At 46.6% G+C, this 24,887-nt stretch overlaps 1 protein-coding gene and 1 long non-coding RNA gene across 3 annotated transcripts in view; one reads left to right on the forward strand and one right to left on the reverse strand.

The window, feature by feature from the left end:
- The window catches only part of PRICKLE2 (prickle planar cell polarity protein 2), a 320,192-nt gene extending 295,788 nt beyond the window's left edge, over positions 1-24,404 (reverse strand). The window contains exons 1-2 of one of the 2 annotated variants that reach the window (XM_032324380.1): positions 24,161-24,404; positions 23,302-23,387 (exon numbers count right to left, since the gene is read on the reverse strand). In XM_032324380.1, the coding sequence (XP_032180271.1) occupies positions 23,302-23,387; positions 24,161-24,202 (128 nt within the window). In that variant the 5' untranslated portion in view covers positions 24,203-24,404. Of the gene's footprint in view, positions 1-23,301; positions 23,388-24,160 lie in introns of those variants that run through there. The other variant, XM_032324418.1, reaches the window with a different exon arrangement.
- LOC116579281 lies at positions 3,720-6,106 on the forward strand. The gene is made up of 3 exons (XR_004281205.1): positions 3,720-3,947; positions 4,668-4,804; positions 5,481-6,106. It is a non-coding gene; the product is annotated as an uncharacterized LOC116579281 (long non-coding RNA).
- Positions 24,405-24,887: the final 483 nt, after the last annotated feature.

Raw genomic sequence — 24,887 nt, forward strand, 5'->3', positions numbered from 1 at the left:
CCTCCCCCCTAACCCCCCCCCCGTTCCTCCCCCGCGCCCCAGCTTCCATTCTTGGAGCTCCTTCTCAGGCTCCATCGGGCCTCTCTCTGTCCCGGCTGGCTCTTCCCCCCATCCCTCGGCCTGGCGCGCCCACCAGCCTTAAACCCTGTGTCATCCAGCGTCTCTGACTCTTCTCTCATATTCCTAACCCAGCTTAACCTTCCCCTGCCTCAGATCTGGATCCTCTGCACAGTTTGACCACTGTGGTCCTGCCCTCAACCTTCCTTGTGGTGAGGGACCAGGCTCCCCACCCATGCCCAAGCTTTCTGTCTGCCTCAGAAATTCCCACTCCCTGCCCCTGGAGTTCAGGCCTTTCACAGAGACCACGGTCCTCCCTGTTTTCACACTTGTGTTTTTTTTTTCCCCCCTCCCTGTTCTCTAATTCCCTTTCTAAATGATATTCATTTTGACTTTTATAAGCCAATGCTAACAAAATTAAAAGTCAACAATCACTCATTTCAACAGCCAATTCTTAACGGGGTGCTTCTTAGGAGTCACGCACTACTCTCTGGACCTCACACACATTAATTTACTTAATTCTCCTCACAATCCCGTAAGATAAGTACTCTTCCAATCCTGAGTTCAGGGATGGGTGAGCGGACACTAAAGCCCAGAGAGGTTAACTAACTTGCCTAAAGACACACAGTCATTCCTGGTGGAGCTGGGGTGGGAACCAAGGCAGTCTGAGCCCAGAGCCAGGCCTCCTGAGCAGAATCGCCACTTAAAATTACTTCTCAGGCATCAGGACGGCACCTAGATCTGGCTGGAGGCCACAGAGGGTGCTCAGGTAGGAGTGGCTGACTTTGGAAAACTGTGTTCTGAGCAGTGCTTCTTGTGTGAAACAGAGGGAGGTGTCAGGCCCAGTTCCTTGCAAGTGAACGGATCTCTGACACAGGGCAGTACCCTGAGGTGCTCGTGGTGGCACCTGGAGACATCCTGGAGAAGGTGGCCTTCTCACCTCTCAAATGCTGCTCAGGACAAGGGCTGGAGAGAAGGGCTCATCATGCCGTCGAAAGAGGGCAGCCGAAGGGCACGCTGTGTGTGTGCAGTGGGCCTTTCAGTGAGCAGGGGGCGAGGCAGAGACACATGGAAGCTCCCACTCCCCTCCCGAGAGTCTGCTTTTGATGCAGTCCTAAGCCAATCTGAGAAAAAGATGCTTCATAAAACACTGAAGTGAGGGGACGAGTCTCTGCAGAACCAAAGGCTTCTCGCTGTGAAAAGCAACATCTGATTTAAAAACAAAGACCACTCAGGGCGCCTGGGAGGCTCTGTGGGTTAAGGCCTCTGCCTTCGGCTCAGGTCATGATCCCAGGGTCCTGGAATCAGGAGGGAGCCTGCTTCCTCCTCTCTCTCTGCCTGCTTCTCTGCCTACTTGTGATCTCTGTCTGTCGAATAAATAAATAAAATCTTAAAAAAAGAAAACCACAAAGACAACTCAATGGCGTGGTTCTGAAAAGCCACACTTAAACCCCCAAACTCACAATTCTACTGTGTTCACAGGCTTCTAAAGAGAGATAACAAAATATGGAGGGCACCCCCCTCTCTTCATCTCCTCTCTCCAAACAAGTGTCAGAATTCGTCATCTTTCTGGGCCTTACTCTCCTTTGGAGCATCTAGCGAAGCCCAGGAACCCCTACCCAAAGGGAGTAAAATAAAATATATCTGATTATAAGGGAAACCAGTCAAATACATAGATATTAAAATTTTCAATCTGATGTAGCAATGTATGTCCTTTTACGTTAGTATATACGGCATATATACTACATAACTTAGTGTATCCTATATGCATAGAGTATATATTGTCTATTTATATAGACATACATATAAGTTATGTGTTACTAAGGTATTTTGGTTTTTTTAGATTGAGAGAGAGTGAGAGAGAAAGAGAGAGCAGGCCAGGAGATCAAGACCTGAGCTGAAATCAAGAGTCAGATGCTTAACTGATTGAGCCACCCGGGCGCTCCTGTTAGCAAGTTTTATATGCAAGTTATAATTTACATGATTTAGTATATGTGGTGATAATGTACTTATTAGCATAGGATACATGGAGATCCAGCACCAAGTTTGGTAATGCCATAATTCCTAAGCAGCCTAATTTTCTAAGTAAATGATATTTCCAGATAACGTCCATGTCCCACTATGGGACATGCAGACATCTGGAATATTTATTGGGGACAGAGTCAGAGGTACTGCTCCTGTTATTACCCTAGCTTGTCGCCTGCATAATTGAGGGAAACGCCCGAAGTTCAAGTAGGGGTTAGTAGAAACAAAGATGTAAAACCGTCTCCACCCACATTCAGGGGTGCTCTGACTTTTCATCAGGGGCAGCCAGGTTAAGAAACAGTGTTCTCGAAGGATGCTGGGATAAGGCCAAGGCTGAAATGGGGGGATCTGGTGGCCGGTGGAAGATAAGCACCATTAGAAGGGGATTTTTCTACTAAGGTGGGTGACTAGTTATCACAAGTCAGCCTGCTTATTCTTTTCACACTGAGCTGATTTTTCACAAAAACAAACAAACAAACAAAACAACTTCCTCTTGCTCACAGATGTGCAGCGGGCCTCCCACGTCAGGGCGCAAGCCAGGGCCACAGACAGGGGTGCGGTGTGGAGGCTGAGACTCCGAAAGCTCTCCTTAGCCCTCTGTTCACTTCTTGACTCATTTTTAACCAATCTTCAGCGTCCTCTGTACCTGGAGCCCACTGCCATTCCCTCAGTTTTAATCCTCCCAGTTTAAGTCATAAGCCATTAAGAAACGCGCTAAAGCAAAAAAGACCTGGGAAATGTTTTAAACAGTAAGAGTAGCCCCTTCCTAGCAACAGTTTAATCAAGGGAGGTTTGAGTTATTCGGGCTACTCACCCGAGTAGAAAGGAGTGCGTGCAGAGAACACTGGCGAACAGTCCCAGATCTGGGCTCCGGCCACTTTCCAATACAAACCCCAAGAAGTCAACCTCCTTTGCATTGCCCCTGGCCCCTTGTGGATAAAATAAAGATAATTCTTTTTTTTTTTTTTTTTAAGATTTTATTTATTTATTTGACAGACCGAGATCATAAGTAGGCAGAGAGACAGGCAGAGAGAGAGAGAAAGATAATTCTTTAAAAGAAAGAAATCCAGGGACGCCTGGATTGCTGGGTGGCTCAGTGGGTTAAGCCGCTGCCTTCAGCTCAGGTCATGATCCCAGCATCCTGGGATCGAGTCCCACATCAGGCTCCTTGCTCGGCGGGAAGCCTGCTTCTCCCTCTGCCTCTGCTGTCACTCTGCCTGCCTGTGCTCGCGCGCTCTCTCTCTCTCTCTCTCTCTCTCTCTGACAAATAAATACATAAGATCTTTAAAAAATATATTAAAAAAAAAAAAAAGAAAGAAAGAAATCCAGAAACGTCCTAGGTGTCAGTCACTATCCCAAATGGTTTGCCTTCCTTCTATCACTGTGCTGGAAACCTGTTAAGGTGGGTATTCATATTCCTATGTTACAGATGAGGAAACCGAGGCACAGAGAAGAGAAGTAAGTAACGTGCTGGGGTTGACAGAGCAGGTAGATGAGCAAACTGAGATTCCAGCTGGGCCTATTAGCACCCCTCCCCCTCCCAGGATGGGGGCGCCTCTGCGGCCGGACTTCTCAGGGATGCTGGGCACCTTTACCTCCTCCCATTTCCATTTCACAGGACTATGCGGGAGAAAGGGCTTTGCTGGCTGAGTGATCGTGTGTCAGGGATCTCATTCTTTATGGATGTCAGTCCAGCCACTTGCTTAATTTGCAACAACGGATGGATGCCCGCCCTCCCAGTCTATCCGGCCTGCAGCTGTGGGGCTCAGCTTCCAACGCGCTTCCCTCCGAGGCAACGTGCTGCCACGAAGGACTGAAAAAATCCCACTGCTGTGCATGCAAGGCAGAAAAACCGACAGCAACAGGTAGGCCGTCCACACTGGGAATCTGGGCTCTTGAGTAAAACGTGCCCAGGCCTCTCATCTGGGATCATTGTCCGTTTTTTTGTTTTGTTTTGTTTTGTTTTGTTTTTGGTTTGTTTTTTTCCCTGGTTCACATAATGCTGGCTGGAATATAGGTTCATTCTGTACCCCAAGAGCACCGCTGCTCACCTTTCTTCTTTTGAAGGTTAGCAACCATAAAACCTCCACTTCTTTATGCTCTGGTTACTCAGTTATTTCAAAGGGACCTCGTTTTTGGTATCTGGTGTCCAAAACGCTCCTCTCTACCCAAGCAGCATGTAACTGACACACCATCCAGGTCTTCGGTTACCATCTCCATCACCAAACTGCCTTGAAGCCAGAGGCAAACATGAAGCAGGTTCCGTTTAACTTTCTCATATCCTTATTTCATGTCACTGGACCAGGGGACCATAGGCTGGCAAGGACCGGACTCACTCAGTCACTTACTCATGATACTGACTACGTACTGAGCACCTTCCCCCCGGCACTGGGCTGGGCCCCCGGGGCTGCAATGATGAACCAGCACATGTGGGTCCTGCCTTCCCAGAGCTTACAAGCTTGGGACCAGGGGGCATATGATGGGAGCAGTGTTCTGAGAAGGTGATAATTTATTATACTGAGAGCTAGAGGCTCTGTGAAGGAGCGCCCAGGGCTGGCAGAAACAGGAATGCCCCTTCCATGCAGAAGAAGCCGCATGTACAAGGATGAGGGGAGAGCTGACCAACCAAGCATGGGAAGGAGGAAGATAAGAAGAACCCTACCCACTGATGGGAGCAGAAACCAAAACAAACATCCTTGGGAAACCACAGGTCATTATCTAGGTAAGTTTCCCCAACACGGACCCATGCTCCTGCAAGGCCACTCCTGGGTACCTGCATCACAGAAGCTCTTGCCTGTTTATCCCAAAGGACAATGGGAAAAGCAAACAAAAGACTGTCAGGGAAACACACTTGGAGCAAAACTTGTACACAAAGCAAGGAGATGATAAACTCCTAATTCAGGAGAATGGTTACCTCTGGGTGGAGAGGGCTGACAGTGGGGGGTGGAGGGGAGGGGGGCAGGGAGAAAATGGAATCAGAAAAGACAATAAGGTTCTTTCTCCTAAAGCCAGGTGGTAGGCTCACAGGCAATCATTGTGTTGCTACTGTTTATGCCTTATACATATTTTATCAGTATGTTTGTATCTGCTCAATATTTCATAAGAACCACTGCTTTGTATCTGCGTGCTGCACGGAAAATCGATTAGTGGGGTGAAAAGGTGGAAATGGGGAAAGCTGCTGGGGGCAAGGGCAGCTGCTAAGACAAGAAGCAACAGACGTCGGGAGTAGAGCAGGCATATGGTGGAGACAGAAGAAACTGCTTTCAGGCACATTTAACCTGTGTTTTTCAAACCGGGTTCAAGGTTTAATTCCAGAAACAGTTCTGGAGGGTGTGATGGAAAAACACGAGTGAAAGGGGTTTTATTTGCTTCTTTACTCAATCCCTTGATTTTTACAGATATGCACATCAAGACCCAGAGATGAGATGACAGCAATCAGGGCAGCATCAAAAGCGCCAACACCCAGCCCCCTGCCTCCTTCCACCCAACCTCGCTGCAGAGCACGAACTCTCGCTAGGACACACCCGACATTCAGTACCGCACTGCAGGCAGGGGCAGGAGCTGAATGTTGACAGCTTGTCTGCGGTAGGGATGGCGTGTCTTACTCCCACAGAGACTCTATCAGGAGAAAAATACTGAATAACTCCTACCTCAGTACAGTGAGGTTAAATCCAATTTAGTGGTTTTGCAAAAACTTGAGGCTGGCCAATCGGAGTAATGAATACAAATGGCATTCCGGTTATGTTTACTTTACCACAATAAAAAAGGTTTTAATTGGCATTCCAAGGAGTTGGTTGAACTTAAATGCTTAGCCATTGAAAACCAATGTTCTACCCCCATACATGCTGATAGCTACATTCTTCAAAAACCAACTTTTTTCCTTCTAACAATATTTATGTAATTGAGACATGTATTCCCTTTGATTTGGGGATCCCACTTCTAGAAATGTGTCCTAGAGATATATTCATGCATAAAGGCAATGACGATCTACAGATAAGAATGTCTACTCAAGCAACATTTGCAACAACCAGAAATTTTAAATATCCTAAATGATCATCAGTGAAGATCTGGTAAAAATAAATTATAGTACAGCTATATAATGGGATTTTACAGACTTTTTTAAAAAAAGAATATTTATGTAACTGATATTAAAAGCTGTCCAAGATCTACTGCTGAATGACAAAGAGGAAGTAGCTATGGTATACCACCATTTGCCTTAAAAAACAAAGTTATGTACACAAACACACATGAATATTCATAAAGGCATATGCATGATATATATACCTATATATGATAAGCATTGAGGAAGGACATCCAATTCAAAATACATACTTACATGTTATAATTTTATTTCAAGGTATATGAGGTCATAGTAGGTACATAAATTTTCTTGAATGAATAAATTCCCTACATGCTTTTTATAAATCAACTTCCCAGTGTGTTTTATAAATCAAACTTGACCCCAAAATGTCATCCAATTCTTCCTCAGACATTTTTTTTTATTACCCAATTTAACACTCTTCTCAGATAATTTAGGAAAGCTCAAAAAAAGCAACCCGAGCTTTGAGTCTTTCACACAAACCTATCCTGCAATAAAACCAACACGGCAGACTTTCCAGCAAGCAAAGTTTTTGAATGGTGATTATTTAATTAAGAGGTTAAAAAGGCACATGCCGTTTTCTGTTCACACAAAGGCGATAAGGTTTCCCCCCTTGCCCACACTCACACGCAGTAGCGCTGCGGCATACTTCTCCACATATGTAATGTGAACCCAAGCTTTCTGCCTCGTCTGCTGGTAAAATGATAGGGGCTATCAACGGGATTAATCGTATCCCTTCATTCTATACCCCTTAATCCTAAAATAAGCAGTTCTAAACGCATTCCGCAACAGCATATGCACTTTTTCAGAGGGTCAAATCGGGGCTCCATGATGACAATACTGAAATGTTCCAGGTTATTCCTCGATAGATGATGGTGCCGATTCACAGAGAGGTTGGAACTATGGTGGGGGGTAGGGGGAGGAGTACTCTCACTTCAGTACTTATTATAACCATGTATAATGGAATTTACTCTAGTAACTTACAAAAACTCTAGGTTTCAGATGAAGTCATCCCTACCTCAGAACAATATATTCTATGTTCTGCCATAGCACACTTGCCCTTTAGCAGCACTCCCAAACTTTAAAAAAAAAAAAAGATTTTGGATCCTCTATCATTGAGAACGTAGTGCCTAACTTATTGCTAGAAATGACAGGTCTAAATCTGTCGAGACAGTCAAAACTAATTCTTGACCCTGGGGCAGTAGCTAATATAACAGAGCCTTTTACCCAATATAACGAACATCTGTAGTCAAGTTGGGAAGAAATTCGGCTGTGGTTGCCTGAAAATCCAAAATAATAGTGGTTTAAGCAAGATAGAAACAATTTCTCCCTCATGTAAATACAGTCTGGGGTTACGCAATCCAAGGCCACCAGGGAGAGTCTTTATGGTCACCAGGAATCCAGGCAATGCCTGTCTTATTCCACATTCCTCCGTACAGGGCTTCTACCTCATGGTCCAATTTGGCTGCTTGAGCTCCAACTGTCACATCCATATTCCAGTGGGCAGGAAGCAGGGGTACACACTTTCTTTTGAAAGGTACTTCCCAGACGTTGTACTTACTATTTTAACTTATATGCCTTTGAGTGGAACTTAGTGAAATGGCAACCCCTAGGAGTAAAAAGGGCTGGTACATACTCTTAATTCTCAGGCTGCTTGTCATACAATATTTCACAGGTTATATCCCTAAGGAAGAAGTAGATGATGGACGGGGACACCTAGCAGTGTCTATCACATTGAGGAATCACAAAATAATGATACATAGAGTATACGCTAATTTTTTTCTTGAAATATATAGCCATACATTCATTTCTAGGGAGAGAGGAGATTTTACATATGGGTTTATGGAACAGAAAACCTTTTAGGTCATGCACAAAAGAAACCTACAATCCATCTTCCTCGATTTCAGTTTGGTTGTTTTTAGAGCCGTGTCATAACGTAAAGATATCCGAACAAATCTAGGTCCTTTCATTATCTCTGCCTCATTCCCAGTCTCTTAGAATCATTTTGCTCAAACCTAATTCAACTGAGTTGTTCGTAGTATCCATTACTGGGTTATTTCCAAGCACTGAGCTTCATTTTCATAGAAATAGCAATTCTTATTTCTGTTTACATCTTTATTTCATAGATTTACAAAGTTCACATATGTACCTACCGTCCCAAGGAGAACAGGTGGGAATAGATTTAGGAACAAACAAATTCACTCCTGGTAGTATACGAGTCTACAACAGAGCTGAAGGGACCAGAGACTGACAGCGTCCTGAAAAAGGACTTACAAACTGGATGTTTCATTGAGGGAAGGCAGACCTTTGGTTTATCCAGCAAAGGGGATTGAATGAACAACTCCCTTCCAATTTCTTCTTGCCAAAATCTCCTCCATTGGCTATTTTAGCAAGAAAGCCCTAGTAATGCTATCTATCATCATGTGTTAATGATGACGGAGCCCTTCCTGATTCATCCATGTGCCTCAATCTCAAGATGAGAGAAACTGAGGTCCAGGAGAGTTCAGTAAGTTTCCAAGTATCAGAGGTGTGTTCTGCCCTTCCCAAAGGCGTTTGCTGCTTGCAACACTTTGCATTACTCCTCCTCAGTGGGTGAGAATGCCCTTGGCTTTGGGGCAGGACTACCTTCACTGTGATGGCACAGTCACTCAGGCTAAAGAATGTTTAACCACACTGTCTCCAGACTACTAAGCACCAGCAGCCCTTTCCGAGTCACTGTGACCAGATCACAGAAATGCAGCCATGAGTGGCCAGACGCCCACAACCCTAGAGGTAGATGTGATGTTTTGTTGTAGTTGTACAGCTGCTTTCCTGTTGTCTCCTGGATCACATGATCACAGCTGTGGACCTGGCTTATGCCCTCGGACAATGCCAAATCCTAAGGAATCTGAAGAGCTCTTTAAATCTTCTCAACAGAAGTGAACAAAGCTTAGCTCAAACCAGAGTATCATCCTATTGTAATAATTCCTAGGAAAGCAGACGCTATAGTTCATGAGACACAAACTTCACCATTGCACACAAATCTGTTTCCTAAAAGCTATTTATCCTGGACTCAGGCAAACAGAAACAGGAGAAATGCCCATGTCATTAAGAAAACAAATAATGCTTTTCCATACATCTGCCTGATGAGATCCTTTGTTCAGTTTTCTATTGAATCATTTCATATTGTTCTCATTAGTTAGAGCTGTTTCCACATTTTGAAAAATTAGGTCTCCTTATATCGTGCATTACCAATAATTTTCCCAAGTTGTCTTTTGAAAATTTCAAGTTATTCATGGGAAGATAATTTTCTTTTCTGACTTCTGGGCTCCGGGTCATCCCTTCATTTATTCATTTATTCAACAAATTCTATGGGGATTTTTGCCATGCACCAGGTATTTTTCTGAGAGTTGAGGAATTAAACAAACAAACAAAAAAGGCATGAAACAGAAGATTCTTATGAAGCTGAAGTTCTTGTGTAGACTATAGTCATTAAACCTAGTGCACATCAAAATCCAGATAATCCATTAAAAATGTAATAGAGCGTCATGTCGTGAAAAGTGCTCCAGGAAAAAACAAAAAACTAAGAGAAGCTGGGAAAAGAGAAGAGTTGGAGCACTATTTCGGATGGTTAGGAAATGCTGCTCTAAGGAAACACTGAAGAAGAGGCCTGGAGGGTTGCAAAGCAACAAATTGTGTAGACATCTGCTGGGGCGGGTGGGAGGTGGGGGGAGCTGCCCTGTGAAATGTCCTGAGGTAGAAATATGCCTGTGTTTAGGGACCAGTAGTAAGGAGGCCAGTATGGCAAAAGGGTATGGAGTGGGGGACAGAAAAAGAGGAATTATTTCGATTTAGATATGCCTTTTACTTTCCAAATTTATAAAAATTGAGGGGCTTGTTTAAGTTTCGAATCTCTCTCTCCTTATTGCAAATGGAAAACTGCTTGTCCTAGCACCATGTATTGAAGCTTAGCCCGTGGCTTTTACGGGTCACGTCTCTTGAACACCGCGCACAGAGACTCGGATCTAGTTTTGGAGGCATCTTGGTCTGCCTCCAGCATCACCTCCTGCTCCAGCACCACACTATCTCGTTTCTGTACCCTTACAATGTATTGGACTACCCAGTGGGGCTAGAACCTCCTAAACCTTGAGTCATCTTCACAGACACCAGACCTTGGCTGGTTCTCCTTTCTGCTGATGGAAGAGCGCGAAAGCTACTTTAGTAAATTCCATGGCCCCTAAGTGACAGGAAGGAGGAGGCAGCCAAGAAGGTACCGATGCTCACATGGGAGTGGGGCTTCTCTCTCCCATCTGCACTCCTGGCCCTCAACATCAGCACCGATCACATACCAGTACTCTATACTACTCCATGGTAAGAAATCTCCTAGACTGCTAAGTGGACAGTCATTTAAATCATGTCTGTCTGGCTTCTCCGATGTGACATTAAGCCCTGGAGGGCAGGGCTATAATGGTTCTCAGACTACTTCTCTGAACCACCAGCACCAGCACCTGATTTATTAGGTGTAAATTAAGCACCAACTGAGAGCTAATGAATGGGAAACTTGGGGCAGGAAGGGGATAGCCCCACCACTGTTTAGATCCCTCGGATCGAGGCAAAGAATATGGTGCTCAAAAGCCCACATCATAGTCAAAGTCCTAAGATCTAACCTTGGTTTTAATACTAATTGTGTGACCTTGGGTATGTAACTTCAACTTGCAGCACCCAGGTCTCCTCTTAAAACCAATGTGGATCATGGTGTCTGTTTCATAGAGGGTTTCAAGAATTAAATTGAAGAATATAAGAAATGGGCCTGGGATAGAATAGCTCTTGTCCATTGTAAATGGTCAATTCATGATCGCTAATATGAGAGTGATAATGAGGAAAATCATTTGCTTTCATTTTATTTCAGTTAAGTTACTAGGAAAAGCCAATATCCATTCATGCTGAATTTAACAGAACAAAAATCAGGGAGTAGGGAAGTTTAATTAATGTTAGACTTTTTCTGATGGATTTTACAGACAAGTCATAGGAGTTGGGGAGTGGAGTAAGTTAGCTGTGGCAGGACTTTGTAGAGATGGGACCTAGTTCCAGAATTAGGAAGAATTTTCTTTTCTAAGGGAGCCCAATTTTCTCCCCTTTGAAAGTCAATCAGTTATACAACCTAGACATTAATTAAAAGCCCCAGGGCCAACAGTTCTTCCCACAAATAACCGCCTATACACTATCAGTTCATTTCCCATACATCTCCCTGGCAAAGCCCAACAAAAGCCGCGAGAAGATGGATGAACTTCATAGAGTGACCCCAGGGGGTCAACTGATTCAGAATGCTGAATTCATCCATACGGACAGGAAATTCCATCCACTAACAGCGGTTTGCACAATCCCTGCCTGTTGCAAGCATTTAACCGCACCTCGGAAAGACAAAAGGCGGGTTCCCCACAAAGGTGCCCTAAAGTGGATACCCAGCTCTCTAGCGCTCCTGGACTTTCCTAGATAACGCATTTAAAAAACCATAAGTGACTCTTAATCTCACAAAACAAACTGAGGGTTGCTGGGGGGAGGGGGTTTGGGAGAAGGGGGTGGGATTATGGACATTGGGGAGGGTATGTGCTTTGGTGAGTGCTGTGAAGTGTGTAAACCTGGTGATTCACAGACCTGTACCCCTGGTTTTATAAACATATGTTTATAAAAAATAAAATATTAAAAAAATAATAATATGACTACTACCCTCAATTAAAAAAAAAAAAAAGCCTTAGTTGGGTGCATTGCTGGAGAACATGAAAGGGTATATGCTTTCTCACCATGACTGTAATTATAATGGGTTGAAGAGCAGCCCTCTGGACAGCTACATCCACCGGGAATCTCTAAATTTGATTTTATTTTGGAAAGGAGTTTTTGCGGATGTAATGAAATTAAGAACCTTGAGATGAGATCATCCTAGATGAGAGGGTGAGCCCAAATCCAACGGCAAGGCCTTCTGAGAAAAGAAAGGGATAGAGAGACAAAAGGAAGCACCCTGTGATGACAGAAGCAGAGATGGGAGTGAAATCTACAAGCCAAAAAATGCCAAGGGCTGCCAAGAGCCCGAGAAGCGAAGACGGAGGCAGGGGATCCATTTCCCCTTAGATCCTACAGAGAGAACCGACACTCCTGACCCCTTCATCTTGGACTTCTGGCTTCAGAACCGCCAAAGAATGAATTTCTGTTATCTGAAGCCACCCAGTTTGTATTCATTTACATAATAATACAGTTATGTAAAACTCCCGATTGAAAAAAGCCCTAGAAGGAAATCACACCCTAATGTGGAGAAGATTCCTCTTTGGATCCAGGGAGTCTCACTACTTTTCTTTTTTTTTTTTCCCCTAAAGAAATCATTTGACTTTGTTGACTTTTCCAAACTGTCTACATGGCACATTTATCATCCAACCATTTGATCAAGATTAATTTAAAATAAGAAATAAACCTGCTTTTAAAATGCTGTTATCACCAGGACTTTGAAAAGTAAAACCCAGAATTTTTCAATAATCCCTAGCAGTTGGATACATCTATGAAACCATTCCACCTCCCAGGACCCAGGAAAACCTAGGTACGTCTCCTTCCCTATGACTTCAAATATTCCTGGACCTAAGACAACAGAGACATGCCTGTTACCCATTGCCTCCAAATGTGGGGCTTCATGAAGCTGACAGGAGACTGTCCTTATGACTTCCCAACAACTCTGTATGTCACTGGAGAAGCTCCAAAGGGCAAGTCATCAAAGATGCAAATGACAGGCGTGTGCTCCTGGGTGCCTGACTGTGGAACAAAAGGCTTGGGGAAATTATATGATCACAGTAATTTCATAGTATCATTGAAGAAAGAAAACACCTGCATTCTTCTAATAAGCCCCCTGGAGGCCTAATTCCTCAGCACTCAACGTGGAGGACAGGCTCTGGATGTTACATGTACACTTAACGAGCCAGTTTTTAAGAATTGTGAAAGCAGTTTCTGCATCCCCAAGTAGTTTACCAAACATAAAAATCAAATAACGCTCTCATTAAATGCCTTCAAGCTGGCAAAAGTGTGTCTGCTTCGCAATGTGGTGTTGGGATCTGTGAAACATTGGGGACCATAAGCTTGAGAGCACAGGTCCAAAGATTGGAGGTCCTGGTTATTTTTAGCTTAGGGACTCAAGCCGGCTCCGAGGGGGTGCTCCGTAAACTCCCTCCCCTGACCTCTTCTGCGGAGGGTTCCTCTAGGAAATATGCAAATGGAATGCTGCAGACTCCCACTTTTCACAAGCTTCCCCATAGCCCAATTTAATACCAAACGTGTCAGCAAGCTGAAGACAGCCCCCTTCGATGTATGCAGATCTGATGGGGAAACTGCAAGTGGCCAGTTTGTCACCTCTCAGACACCCTCAGTCCTCTGATTTTATAGACTTTCACCTTAAAGCCCCCATCCGCAAGTAAACCCACCAGCCCAGGGTTCTTCAGACGTTCTGTTCAGTGTGGGCAACAGTCCAATCTCATCCCCAGACCACTGAGAATATGACTCTTTTCTCCAAGTTATAGTTTTATATTTAGACAAGGAGAGACAAAATGCCAGAGCTAAACATGCTGTCTTGGTCAGAGTACTTGTGATCTTGAACCTCAGAGACCTGGATTCAAATCCTGACTCCACTACTTCTTACCTGTGTGACCTAACACATGTTACCTAACCCCCCCTGGGTCACAGTCTCCCCCTGTTTACAAAGCAGAAGATAAAACACGTGCCTCAGAAAATTGTTCTGAGGGAATCACGGGCCATGAAAAAAGCCAACCACACAGCAAACCCTCAACAATGTGAGCTCCTTTCAAAAAGCAACTCCCAGAGAGGGAGGATTTAGCTACTTAGATGTCCTGCTTAGTCCATTTGTCCCAGCCAACTGGCGACTTTCTTCTGTTCTGCCATTCTTATCTCCTTCCAGTCAGGCATAATCACTCATTGGCTTCTTCAAATTACTAGCACAAAGTTAGATGTCTACAGCAGCTAGCCCGAAATGTAAATGAGTGAGGCAGGCCAAGGATAACACAACAGGGAATGGTGGGGACTGTGGAAAAGCTGAACACACATTCTTATCAGAAAGTAAGGGAGGAATATAATAAGCCCAGAATTGCTGGAAATACATTACTCCAAAGAAACCCTGAATGTGATTTCTTACACGAAACATCAAAATGCTGGCAACTACTTAAAATTTTAAATTTAGTACCACTGCAACAAAATATAGGTACAGGCCAGATCTTGTCCCAGGACTTTTCAGAATGTGATCTTGGAGTTCAAATATTGTATAAATTAGAAAAGGGAGCTTCTCCTTAATGTTCATGTAAGTCAAAGTGTTTGGTGCGGCACACTAGCAGCAGGAAAGCCCGACGCTTATCAAGCAGGCTTGAGTAACACGGATTAAGTATCGCCTTGATGATGAGTGGCTTTCATCTTGGACATGAGTTTTCATGGTCCAGTTGGTGGGCACAAGGCACAAAAAAAGGCCCCTTTTTATATAAGGACACCAGGGGCAAAATTTAAATGTTGTCTTCTTGTTATGGTTGGCAAACTGTTTTAACGAACATCATATGCACATTTCACTTAAGCAAATAGACTGTGAGGGTAGAGGGTCCAATTCTAAACTCCATTTCATCTGAAGTGTGCATGTCTGCATGTAAGTGTGTGATGGGAGTTGGCTATCCCATCCATAACATTCATTCCTTTAGAACCTTAAGTCCCACATGGTTGGGGGTGGGGGAGCTTGGAGACACCATCTCTCCTGCCTGAAGTTCATAGAAAAAGGAGCGTCACACCCGTTTAACAAATGAAGCACTGCAGCTCATTATGGGGGGGGGGGTGGTTGTTCTCTGTCATTGCATCTCCAACCCACACCTTCCTTCTGTTTTTTTTTTTTTTTTTGGATTTATTTATTTATTTATTTGAGCAGGGGGTGGAGGGGAGACTGAATGGAGGGAAGTTGCGGAGAAAGAGAATCTTCAAGCAGACTCTCCGCTGAGCACAGAGACCAATGAGGTACGCAATTTCACAACTGTGAGATCATGCCATGAGCTGAAACCAAGATTTGGACGCTTAATCCACTGGGCCCCCAGGCCCTCCTGCCTTCCTACTCCTTATCCAATCCTGTTGTTACTCATCTGTCTTTCGACCACAGACCCATGGAGCTTACATTACACGCCATGCACAATGAGGCATGTTACGTGCCTTATCCCACGTAATCCTCCTGACAGCCTCATAAGAGAACCTCATAATAGTAACCTTATTCCCATTTTTCAGATGAGAAAACCAAGGAAGGCTCGGAAAGGTTAAGTGCCATGTTCAAGGATTCTTAGCTAGTAAAATGCAGAACCAAGACTGTAATCCCAGCAAAACGTCTTCAAAGGCTTTCCCTTTAACCGCTCAGCCATAATCTTCCCACATAAGCCCTATATACTTCATAGAAGTTTTTATGACACTGCCTCAAAGTACACATTTCTCCCCAGAGATCACTCCCCGTGGCTCTTCCATACACAGGGCAGGTAGAATTCTTTTGATCTCATAATGCTCTACGCTCTGGGAATCATTCTCTTTGGGGACTACTCCCTCTGTCCACAGGGAATTCCCTCTGGGATTCTCATTAATGGTAGAGTTAACGGATAACCTTACAGCTTTCTAAACCAGCAGACCACAAAATAACACACTTATGAGATTCCCCCTCGTCCCACCAACCTTAAACAACAGACGCAGAAAGATGGATGGCAACCTTTCGACAGAATGTGAGTACCACTCTCCTGATTAAAGACAAATAAAACGTATTTTGAAAAAGAAAAAGATGACTGACATCCATGCTCCGTGTTTTCTCACTATTCATTGGGAACAAATTGTCACTCAGAGTGATTAAACAAGGATTAATTACAAGGTTGCTGTACACGCTGAGATGTTCCAAAGTTTCAGCCTGAAGAACACATAAATATATTCACTTTTTTTTCAATAGCAGGGGTGGAATTTGGCACCATCTCCTTGGAAGACAATTTGACAAGAGCTTCACATGGCCCTGTTGTAGCATAAGAAAAGCTATTATCATCTGCTATATAATCAGGAACAGTGGAAAACCACCAAAGTGGCCATGAGCAGAGAATTTTCAATTTACTGATAACCCATACACCAGATTCTAAAAGCTAACAAATGTATTAGTTTCAATCTTTCTGCCTTTTTTTTTTTTAAGATTTTATTTATTTATTAGAGAGAGAGAGAGTACAAGCAGGGGGAGTGGCAGGGAGAGGGAGAAGCAGGCTCCCGCAGAGCAGGAAGCCCAACCTGGGGCTCAATCCCAGGACTTTGGGATCACGACCCAAGCCAAAGGCAAGATGCTTAACCAACTGAGCCCCCCAGGAGTCCCTCGATCTTTCTGCTCTTTATATGATGACACGCAAAGATGTCCTGGAAAAATTTGTAAATCTTAAAGTATGCTACAGAAGACCACATAGGATGCATGTTTTCTCTAAAATCTTATTAACAAAGACTAATTTGAATGAATTTGAGGATATAAAAAACCAAGCCATAAGCAATAGATCTCAAGACATCTGGCTGGGGGGTCAAGCAGCCTTTCTGCCCAGGGCCACGTGGTCAACTCTTCCGGTTTCCTGGGCCACGAGGGCTGTCTCAGCTACCAGATTCTGCTACTGTAAAAGCCATCAGAGAGGATGCTAAAGGAAGTGGCATGGCTGTGTCCCATTAAAACTCCAGCTATGAACTTAAAATGTAAATTTTATGTCATTTTTATGTGCCACAAAATGTTATTCCTCTTTTGATTTTTTTTTTCCCCCAATCACTTAAAAATAGGAAAGCTATTCTTGGCTAGAAGTCTCTACAAAACCAGAGAGCAGCCTGATTGTGTCCCACTGGCTGTGCTTTGCTGACCACTGCTCTCAAAGGTGTAATGAAGGGTTTGCTTCTGGGTGCTGTGTAAGTTTTCTATGCGCACGTACGTGTGAGGGTGTGTGATTTTAAAATACTTCACAATAGCGACACCTTATCTGGAAATCAGAGACCATAACATGGACACATTGGGACGAACAAATAGGTTTCTTCGAGAGAAAAATCCTACAAAGGTGCTGAAGCTTCTATCGAGCATGTTATCAAATGCCAAGGATGCACAGTGAGCCGGACAGCAAGTTCTGAGCTGCTATAGATACTTCCCTATGTCTTGGGTGCACACACACTCATACACACACATACCATCTCCTTTCACCTTCCCCCCCCACCCCCAACTTTTCTTGGCACGTCAAGTGACCAAGACAGAAAGTTTTTCCTTCCCCAGCAAAATAATCAGTGGGAACCCATTTCTTAGCCAAATGACAACCCACTAAAGGAAACCAAGCCGGCATGTCCCCAGATCGCCACCAGAGTCATCAATCAACACAATTGCCTGGGCAACTAAGATGCTTTTCGAGGCAGTATTGGCTGACCCAGGCTACGTGGGGCCAAAGCATGCCGCCTGGAAAGGCCGCCGGTTGTCCAGAGACAAACCGCTCTGCATAATTAAAACCACCTCACAAAACCACCCCTGGTCTGAGCTTTCCACGTCAGCGGCTCTTGAAAGTGCAACTCCAGGAGGCTTGTTCTAAAAGCCCGCCTTTTAATACTCAAGTCGAATCTACATTTATCAGCAAAGCCGAAATGTTAAAGGGATTACAAGGAGCTTAGAATCCGCTGGCGGGCATTGATCTGGTCTCGCAAGCCGCATCTCCACATGCCCTTTAGAAATGGCTTTGGTCTATTCCCTGGTTCTTTGGTTGTCTTTGATTTCTGCACCAAATCTCACCCAGGTTGGAGGGGAAGTCTCCTTGAGTTCTAATTCCAAAAGGTTCTCAGATTCTTTTCTTCTAAAACCAAGAGATGCTATTGCATATTCCCCTCAATTGCTGTACAGCCCAGGGATTGGCAAACATTCTCTCCAAATGGTGAGGCGGTAAATGTTTCTGGCTTGGTAGGCCAAGTGATCTCTGTTACAAATACTGAACTCTATTACTGTAGCAAGAAAACAGCCATAGACAGCGCATAAACAAATGCACTTGACTTTGTTCAGATAGCTATTTATGGGCCCTGAAATTTGAATTTCCTACAATTTTCCTAGGTCATAAATACCCTTCATTTTTTTCCAACCATTTAAAAAAATTTTTTTTTAAGATTTTATTTATTCGTTTTAGAGAGAGGAGAGAGAGAGAGAAATGAGGGGGAGGAGCTGAGGAAGAGGGACAAGCAGACTCCGTGCTGAGCTCAGAGCCTGACACGGGGCTCAATCTCATGACCCTGAGGTCATGACCTGAGCTGCATCCAGGAGTCAGATGCTCAACGGACTGAGCCATCCAGGTGCCCCATTTTTTTCTAACCATGAAAAAAAATGCTAAAACCATGTATGTCTTATAAGCCACACAGAACAGGTAAAGGGTCAGATTTGGCCAGCAGGACTCAATTTGCTGATCCCTGGTCCAGACTGTTGCTACTCAAAGCCTGTTCCCCAACCAGCAGCATCAGCATCACCTGGGAGCTTCTTAGAAATGTAGAATCTTGGGCCACTGCCTCCATCCCCTTCAATCGGAATCTGCATTTGAATACGATGCCCTGGGAATTCCTATGCAAGCCAAGTTGCAAAAGTCCTCGTCCAGACCCAGAATTCTGAGGTCAGACAAGGCCGGAAGACCATTGACTCGCTGGCTATAAGGATGTAGGCAAACTGTTTGACCCCGAGACTCCGTTTCCGTCTCTATTAAAACAGGGATAAATAATTGTACCATCTCCAAGGATTGATGTCATGGAAAGACAAGAAAGACCTAAAGCGCTTGTCTGGCTTTGCCTGTGCTTTTGGAATGGCAGCTACTCTTACAAAAGCATCCTATTTTTTAAGATCACATTTAGAGAGACGACCGTGCTTATTCAGCGTGAAAAAACTCCAGGCACTTCCGGTATGGGACAGGGTGCCCAAGGATTTGAGGAGGTCCCTCAGGGCAACCAGAATGTCAGAGACGACGGTGAGCCAAGGTCATACCCATCTGAAGAGAGACCACTCCTACGCTGCCAGGTAGCAAAAAAGGCTCCGTGCTATCACGTTGTTGGATTTTCAAAGAGAAGCTGGAAACCTAGATTCTAACGTTATAAAAAGCCCTCTTACTTAACACACTGGGCAGACCAAAGAAAATCCACCTGCGGGCTGCACGTGACCGGAGAGCCCTCTGCCTTACATCGGAGAGGGAACAGGAAGCCTTAAGTCACCAGAAAATGAACTGGGGGTTTAGAGCTCCATTCCAGCTCATTCTCCCCAGTGAGGAGACCGGAGACAGATTATTTAACAACTTGGAGCCCCGGTTTCCTCATCAGGGAAATCCCCACTTGTACCTTGGAGAGTTCGGGGAGGACGAACTAGAAATGGGTATCACCTGGGGAGGTAGAGCTCGGAATAGGGTAAGTGCCCATCCCGATCATGGCTGATGCTGCAGCATTATTGTTGCCACTTTATTCATCAGAGCCTAGGCATTCACAGGGCAAAGCTTCCCAGGAAAAAGGGCTATTTTTCCCTCCCTTCTCAAACTGGTTGCAAACAAGCAAGCTCAGTGAACCCCCACCGAGCGTGCTCTCTCATAGTACAGGAAGATCTTAGTTATTAATGATGTTGTTCTGCCCATGGTCCCTGAAGATGCCTTAATGTTCCTCTTAATGCAAATGCCCTCTGAGGCCGGCCCCAGGCTGCCTTCAGGTGCTGCTGCTTTGTGGCCCAGTCGCCTGTGGGGGACAGTGCTTACCTCTGCTCCCCACCTGCCCTAGATCAGGTGGAGGAGGGCACCGTGCTGGACGACTGTGAGCCCTCTGTTCGCCAAAACACGGGAACCTTCCTAGGGTTTTTTGGTTTGTTTTGTTTTTCTTTAGAAATCCTACAAATCCTGGGGCACCTGGGTGGCTCAGTGGGTTAAGCCTCTGCTTTTGGCTCAGGTCATGATCTCAGGGTCCTGGGATCGAGCCCTGCGTCATCCTCGTCGGGCTCTCCGCTCAGCAGGGAGCCTGCTACCTACCCCCACAACCACCTACTTGTGATCTCTCTCTCTTTCTGTCAAATGAATAAATTTTTTAAAAATTTCTTAAAAAAAAAAACCTACAAATCCTCACATTTGCCACCTGCAGGTGTTGGTGATAACGGAAATGGGGAAAGAGTATTGTAACTCGGGGAAATTCCCACGAACTCTAAGAGCCGTCCTCGGGGCCTTCGGCGTCTTCCTTCACACGGAGGAAGCCGCAAAGTACAGGGAACAATCCAGCATCCACAGGGCTAGGTGTTCGAACCCCGCACTTCTCCCTCTCTCTCTCTCAGGTGCACACGAGTCAGCTGGGGATCTCACTAAAGCTCAGATTCCGTAAGTCTAGGGCGGAGCCTGTGATTTTGGATATCTAGCAAGTTCCCGGGGAGACGTTGATCCAGCTGGTTCCTGCCCCAGGTTTGAATCAACAGGGCTCCTCCTCCTTCCCTAGCTTCATCTAGGTCCCTTCTCAAATGTCACCTCCTCAGAGAGTCCTTTCCAGACCACCTTATCTAAAATGTAATTATTTGTTCAATGAGGGTAGGAATCCTGTCTGGTGTGTTCTTTGCTATATCCCCAGCACCCGCTGAGAGCCGGGCCCAAAGCAGGCGCTCAAATATTTGTTCGGTAGAGAAATCCCACTTCGACAGCAGAGGGAAATGGAACTCAGGGAGCCCAAGCCATTTGCTGAAGGTCACACAGCCTTCGTTAGTACCTTACAGCTGGATGCAGGGCTACCATTCTGTTCTACTTTGGGGGGAATGCCTGCTGGTGGGCAGTGGGTCGGAGGGGACCTGTGTAGAAGCAGAGCTGCTGGAAGAGAGACCAGTCAGTAATGTTTAGGGTGCCCTGCTCCTCTGGGGTAAGGGAAATTCTCTCTCTCTTCAGGTCTGACCAAAAGGAGCCCTTCAGCCTCCGTCAGGCCACCCTCTTGCGCCTCTCAGGGCTCAATGGTCTCTCCCTTGGATTCACAGCCTCTCCCCGCCCCCCCATCCCCTCGGAGGAGCAGAAAGTGAGCACACTGCGGGCTCCAAACTGCCAAAAAAGAACATTGTGTTGTAACCCAGGAATGGTTGTCCCTCTTCTCCAAAAGGTCACCAGAAAATATGCCCATGGGGGAAAAGGAGGGAGCAAAAGCAAGGAGCTGCTTCCTTTCCAGCAATGGGTGGAAATGCTATAAAAACCCCATTCATGGAGCCCAAGAGAAGCCTTTCTGCTGCCAATGGGGAAACTGCTTCTGCATGAAAACCCATCTCAGCCTCATGAAAAGGTCTCTTTCCAGAAGAAAAGCTCCAAAATGGGCTGAAAATACAGCACTTGTATTCCCGTCACAAAATCAACTGGATTAAAACAGCTGAAGGTTCTCCAAGAAACTGTGGTCATGGAAGTCTAAAGTAACCTAGACACCCAGCAGCCTCAAACAGGCTACTGAGGCCTCCTCCCAAGCAGCCGTTGATAGGAAGCTAAAAAATAATTAACAAATGTAGCCAGTAGTTACCGTGGGCCTGATATTGGGTGAACAATGGGTCTCATCTAACCCCTCCCACAATCCTATGAGCTGAGTACCACGATTATTCCCACCTGATGGTTAGGGAAACCAATTACTATGGAGACCAGGGGACTTACTGGAGGTCAGAGGTCACACAGAAAAAAAAGGAGGAGCATCAGTCCACAACCCACACACAGAACCACTACCCCACAGGCCTCTGGGCAGAAGTTGACCCCAAGCTGCTGTGTAGGGGAGGAGCTGGGAAGCACTCTCCTGTTTGTGACTCTGCCTTTCCCACCCCTGTGAACCCAAGAGATCAGAAAGGAAGCAGTAAGCAGTCAGGCCATACTGGACTGGGTTTACATTGTGAGGCTCCTATACCTAGTCCATTGACCACCTACTTCCACATTTGGGATGTGCAAGGGGCCAGCTCAGACCACACCTATTTGGGCTACAAAACTGGCAGTGATGGATGCCTCCTTCCGCCCATTCCATATTTATAAGGTCACCTGGCCTTGCCTCTGAGACAGAAGTTATTAAATGCTTGGGAGCCATAAGGGCTGTGCTCAGTGCCTTGAAACAAAGGCAAGGAGGCTGCCAGACCTATCAGAGGCAGGAACAAAAGCATTTAATTTCTGAAGGAGCTGCTTGGGAATTTCCTTGTAACTGGGTGCCCAGCACACATTACCATTTGGGAGAAAGTAGAGAAGCACGCACAGAGGGGTAGAATGAAATCAAAGCAGGCTTCCCCCCACCCCCAGCCTTGTGTCCAGAAACCGCCCACTTCAAAGGGCCATATGAGTGGTGGGGAAAAGGGAAAGATGCACTCATCAAAGAGAGAACATGTTAGGATGTCGGGGAATATTCTGTCACTGGTTTTTCCTTTTCGTGAAAGTCGCCAAAAAGGATCCACTCCCTTCTCCTTACGTCATCCAACTGAGAGCCTGCAAGCCTGCACCCCAACTTTTTCCAACCAAAGCCCCAGCAGCCAGATGCAACGGGAGGGCACCCTGATCCCACATCTCCCAAACATAATCATTCCAATCCAGGCTGGGGCTGCCTGGAAGTCAACATTCACGGCACATTAATAAGAAACATCTGGCCACCGAAGAAGGTTGACACAGCGCAGGCGGGCAGTAGTGGATTTGTGGGTGGGACCCAGAGCTACAGGGACTGAACTGAAAACACAACTGGGAAACACCAGCACGTCCAAGGTATCCTCCACACACTGCCTTGTGGCCCTCATGCTCAAGTTGAACCATTTGGGGCTGAGCAACTTAGATACACAGAGTGTGGGTAGGACTCAGAACCCTCCCAGCAGGGAAATGCAGCCTGAGCCAGGCTCTCCTGCATCCCCCAGTGTCTGGCCACCACTTCCACCTTCCGATATTTGTAGCAGATGTAGCCCCAGTCTTAAAGGAACAGCCTTTGCATTCTTTCCATGTGACTTACAAGTGAGATTTACAAAAGGAGATAAATATAGGCGTTTGTGTGAGCGTATATATATAGATATAGATACATGTTTCCCTGCTCCCCACCCCCGAATTGTTATGCCTTTAGGAATCAGAGTTGATGCATCCTACCTCCATTTATGCAAGGCGAACCCGGGGCACTGGTCACCACACGCGTTACACGGCTGGCCTCTCTCTATCCGCCCCAGTCCAGTCAACTTCAAAACAAAAAGACAACACAACCATGTTTCCACCACGGGGGCTACCTTTAAAGCCCCACTGGTGTCCCAAGCAGGATGACCTAACCCTCCCATCCCATCTTATCAAATTTGCCTCCAATGCTCCTCTCAGTTGTGGGGGACGCGGGGCGGGGCGCTGCCGGCGCCCCAGAGTGGTCTCCCGCATGGGGAAGGGTGTGTGCACCCAGGCGGGCTACCCCTGGCGTGGGCACCAAGCCACCAAGAAATGGCCATGGCTGGGGCTTTGTCTCCCCCAGACACCTTGGTCGCGGGCTTCTAAGAAACAAAAGCAAGACCTTTCTGTTCCCCAGGGTCCGGGAGAAGCGACCATCGCGCATTCGCCTAGAGCCATGCCGGTGCTCCCGGGAAGGGGGCAGCACAGGACACCCCAAAAGACAGCCCAAAGTCAAGTCCGCGGCTAAAGCTCCGAGAGGCTGGACGGTGGAGCTTAGATACTGTGATTCGGGGGAAAAAGCGAGGGAGGGGGCTTTCCCGGGCGCCCCCGGACTGTGACATACAGGGCCACCGCTCCGGGTCTCGCTCTCGCCCAGACAGGGGTTTCCAGACTTAACCCCTTCCGCGCCTTGTAGCGCTCCCGCGAGCCCCGGACGCGCCCTCGCCCGCGGGGCCGGCTTACCTGGGGCCACAGGTGCGCGGCCGCCAAGCGGGGCGGGAGGGAAGCCGGGCAGGGGCGCTCGCGGAGGCCCGGGGGGACCCAGAGACCGGCCCCGCTTAGGTTAGGGGACACTCACCGAGCGGCTGGAGAGTCTTTTCCGGGAGCTCCGGCTGAACATGGCCGGGCGCCTCCTGCACGCAACGCCGTCGGTCGGTCTGTCCGCGCCGCGGCGGGGAGGGCGGGTCGCCTGGGCGGGCACGCTCGGCGGCCCGTGGCCTGGCTGTCTCCGCCTCGCAGCCCCGGGCTCGCTCCGGAGCGCACGCTTCCCCCCGCCTCCCTTGCTGGTGCCTCTCGCTCTCCCGCCGGCAGGTCCCTCCCTCTCTCCCGGCATCCCCCCGCCTCCCCGGGTTCGCCCCGCGGTCCGCGGGCTCTTCCCATCCCTCCCCCGCACCGGCTGCGCCTACTTTCTCCCTTCCCCGCCTTCCCCGCCGGCCGGCCGCGGCTGCCTCGGGTCCCGCACCTGGGCCCGCCCACAAAGGCTCGTCCCTCACCCTAGCCCAAGTTAGGGCAGGGACCACTTGAAGGCCCCCTGCCACTTGGGCCTGAGCAGCGGCTGGAGGTGGAGAGATGGGGGGGGTTAAGTTTTTTAAATGAAGTCATAATTCACTTAAGTAAATTGCAGGGCACCATTCTGCCAGTTTGGGCAAATGCACGCAGACCTACAACAGCCAGCACAATCGAGATCTAAAAGGGTCCCCTCACCCTCAAACGTGGGCTATTTTAAAAGTTAGTGACATGCCTGGCATGTATTCACTAAGTCCGAGTAGATGAGGATACCCTAAACCCTTACCCCCACAGCCCCC

Source organism: Mustela erminea, chromosome 1 (assembly GCF_009829155.1).
Source record: "Mustela erminea isolate mMusErm1 chromosome 1, mMusErm1.Pri, whole genome shotgun sequence".
Taxonomy (NCBI): domain Eukaryota; kingdom Metazoa; phylum Chordata; class Mammalia; order Carnivora; family Mustelidae; genus Mustela; species Mustela erminea.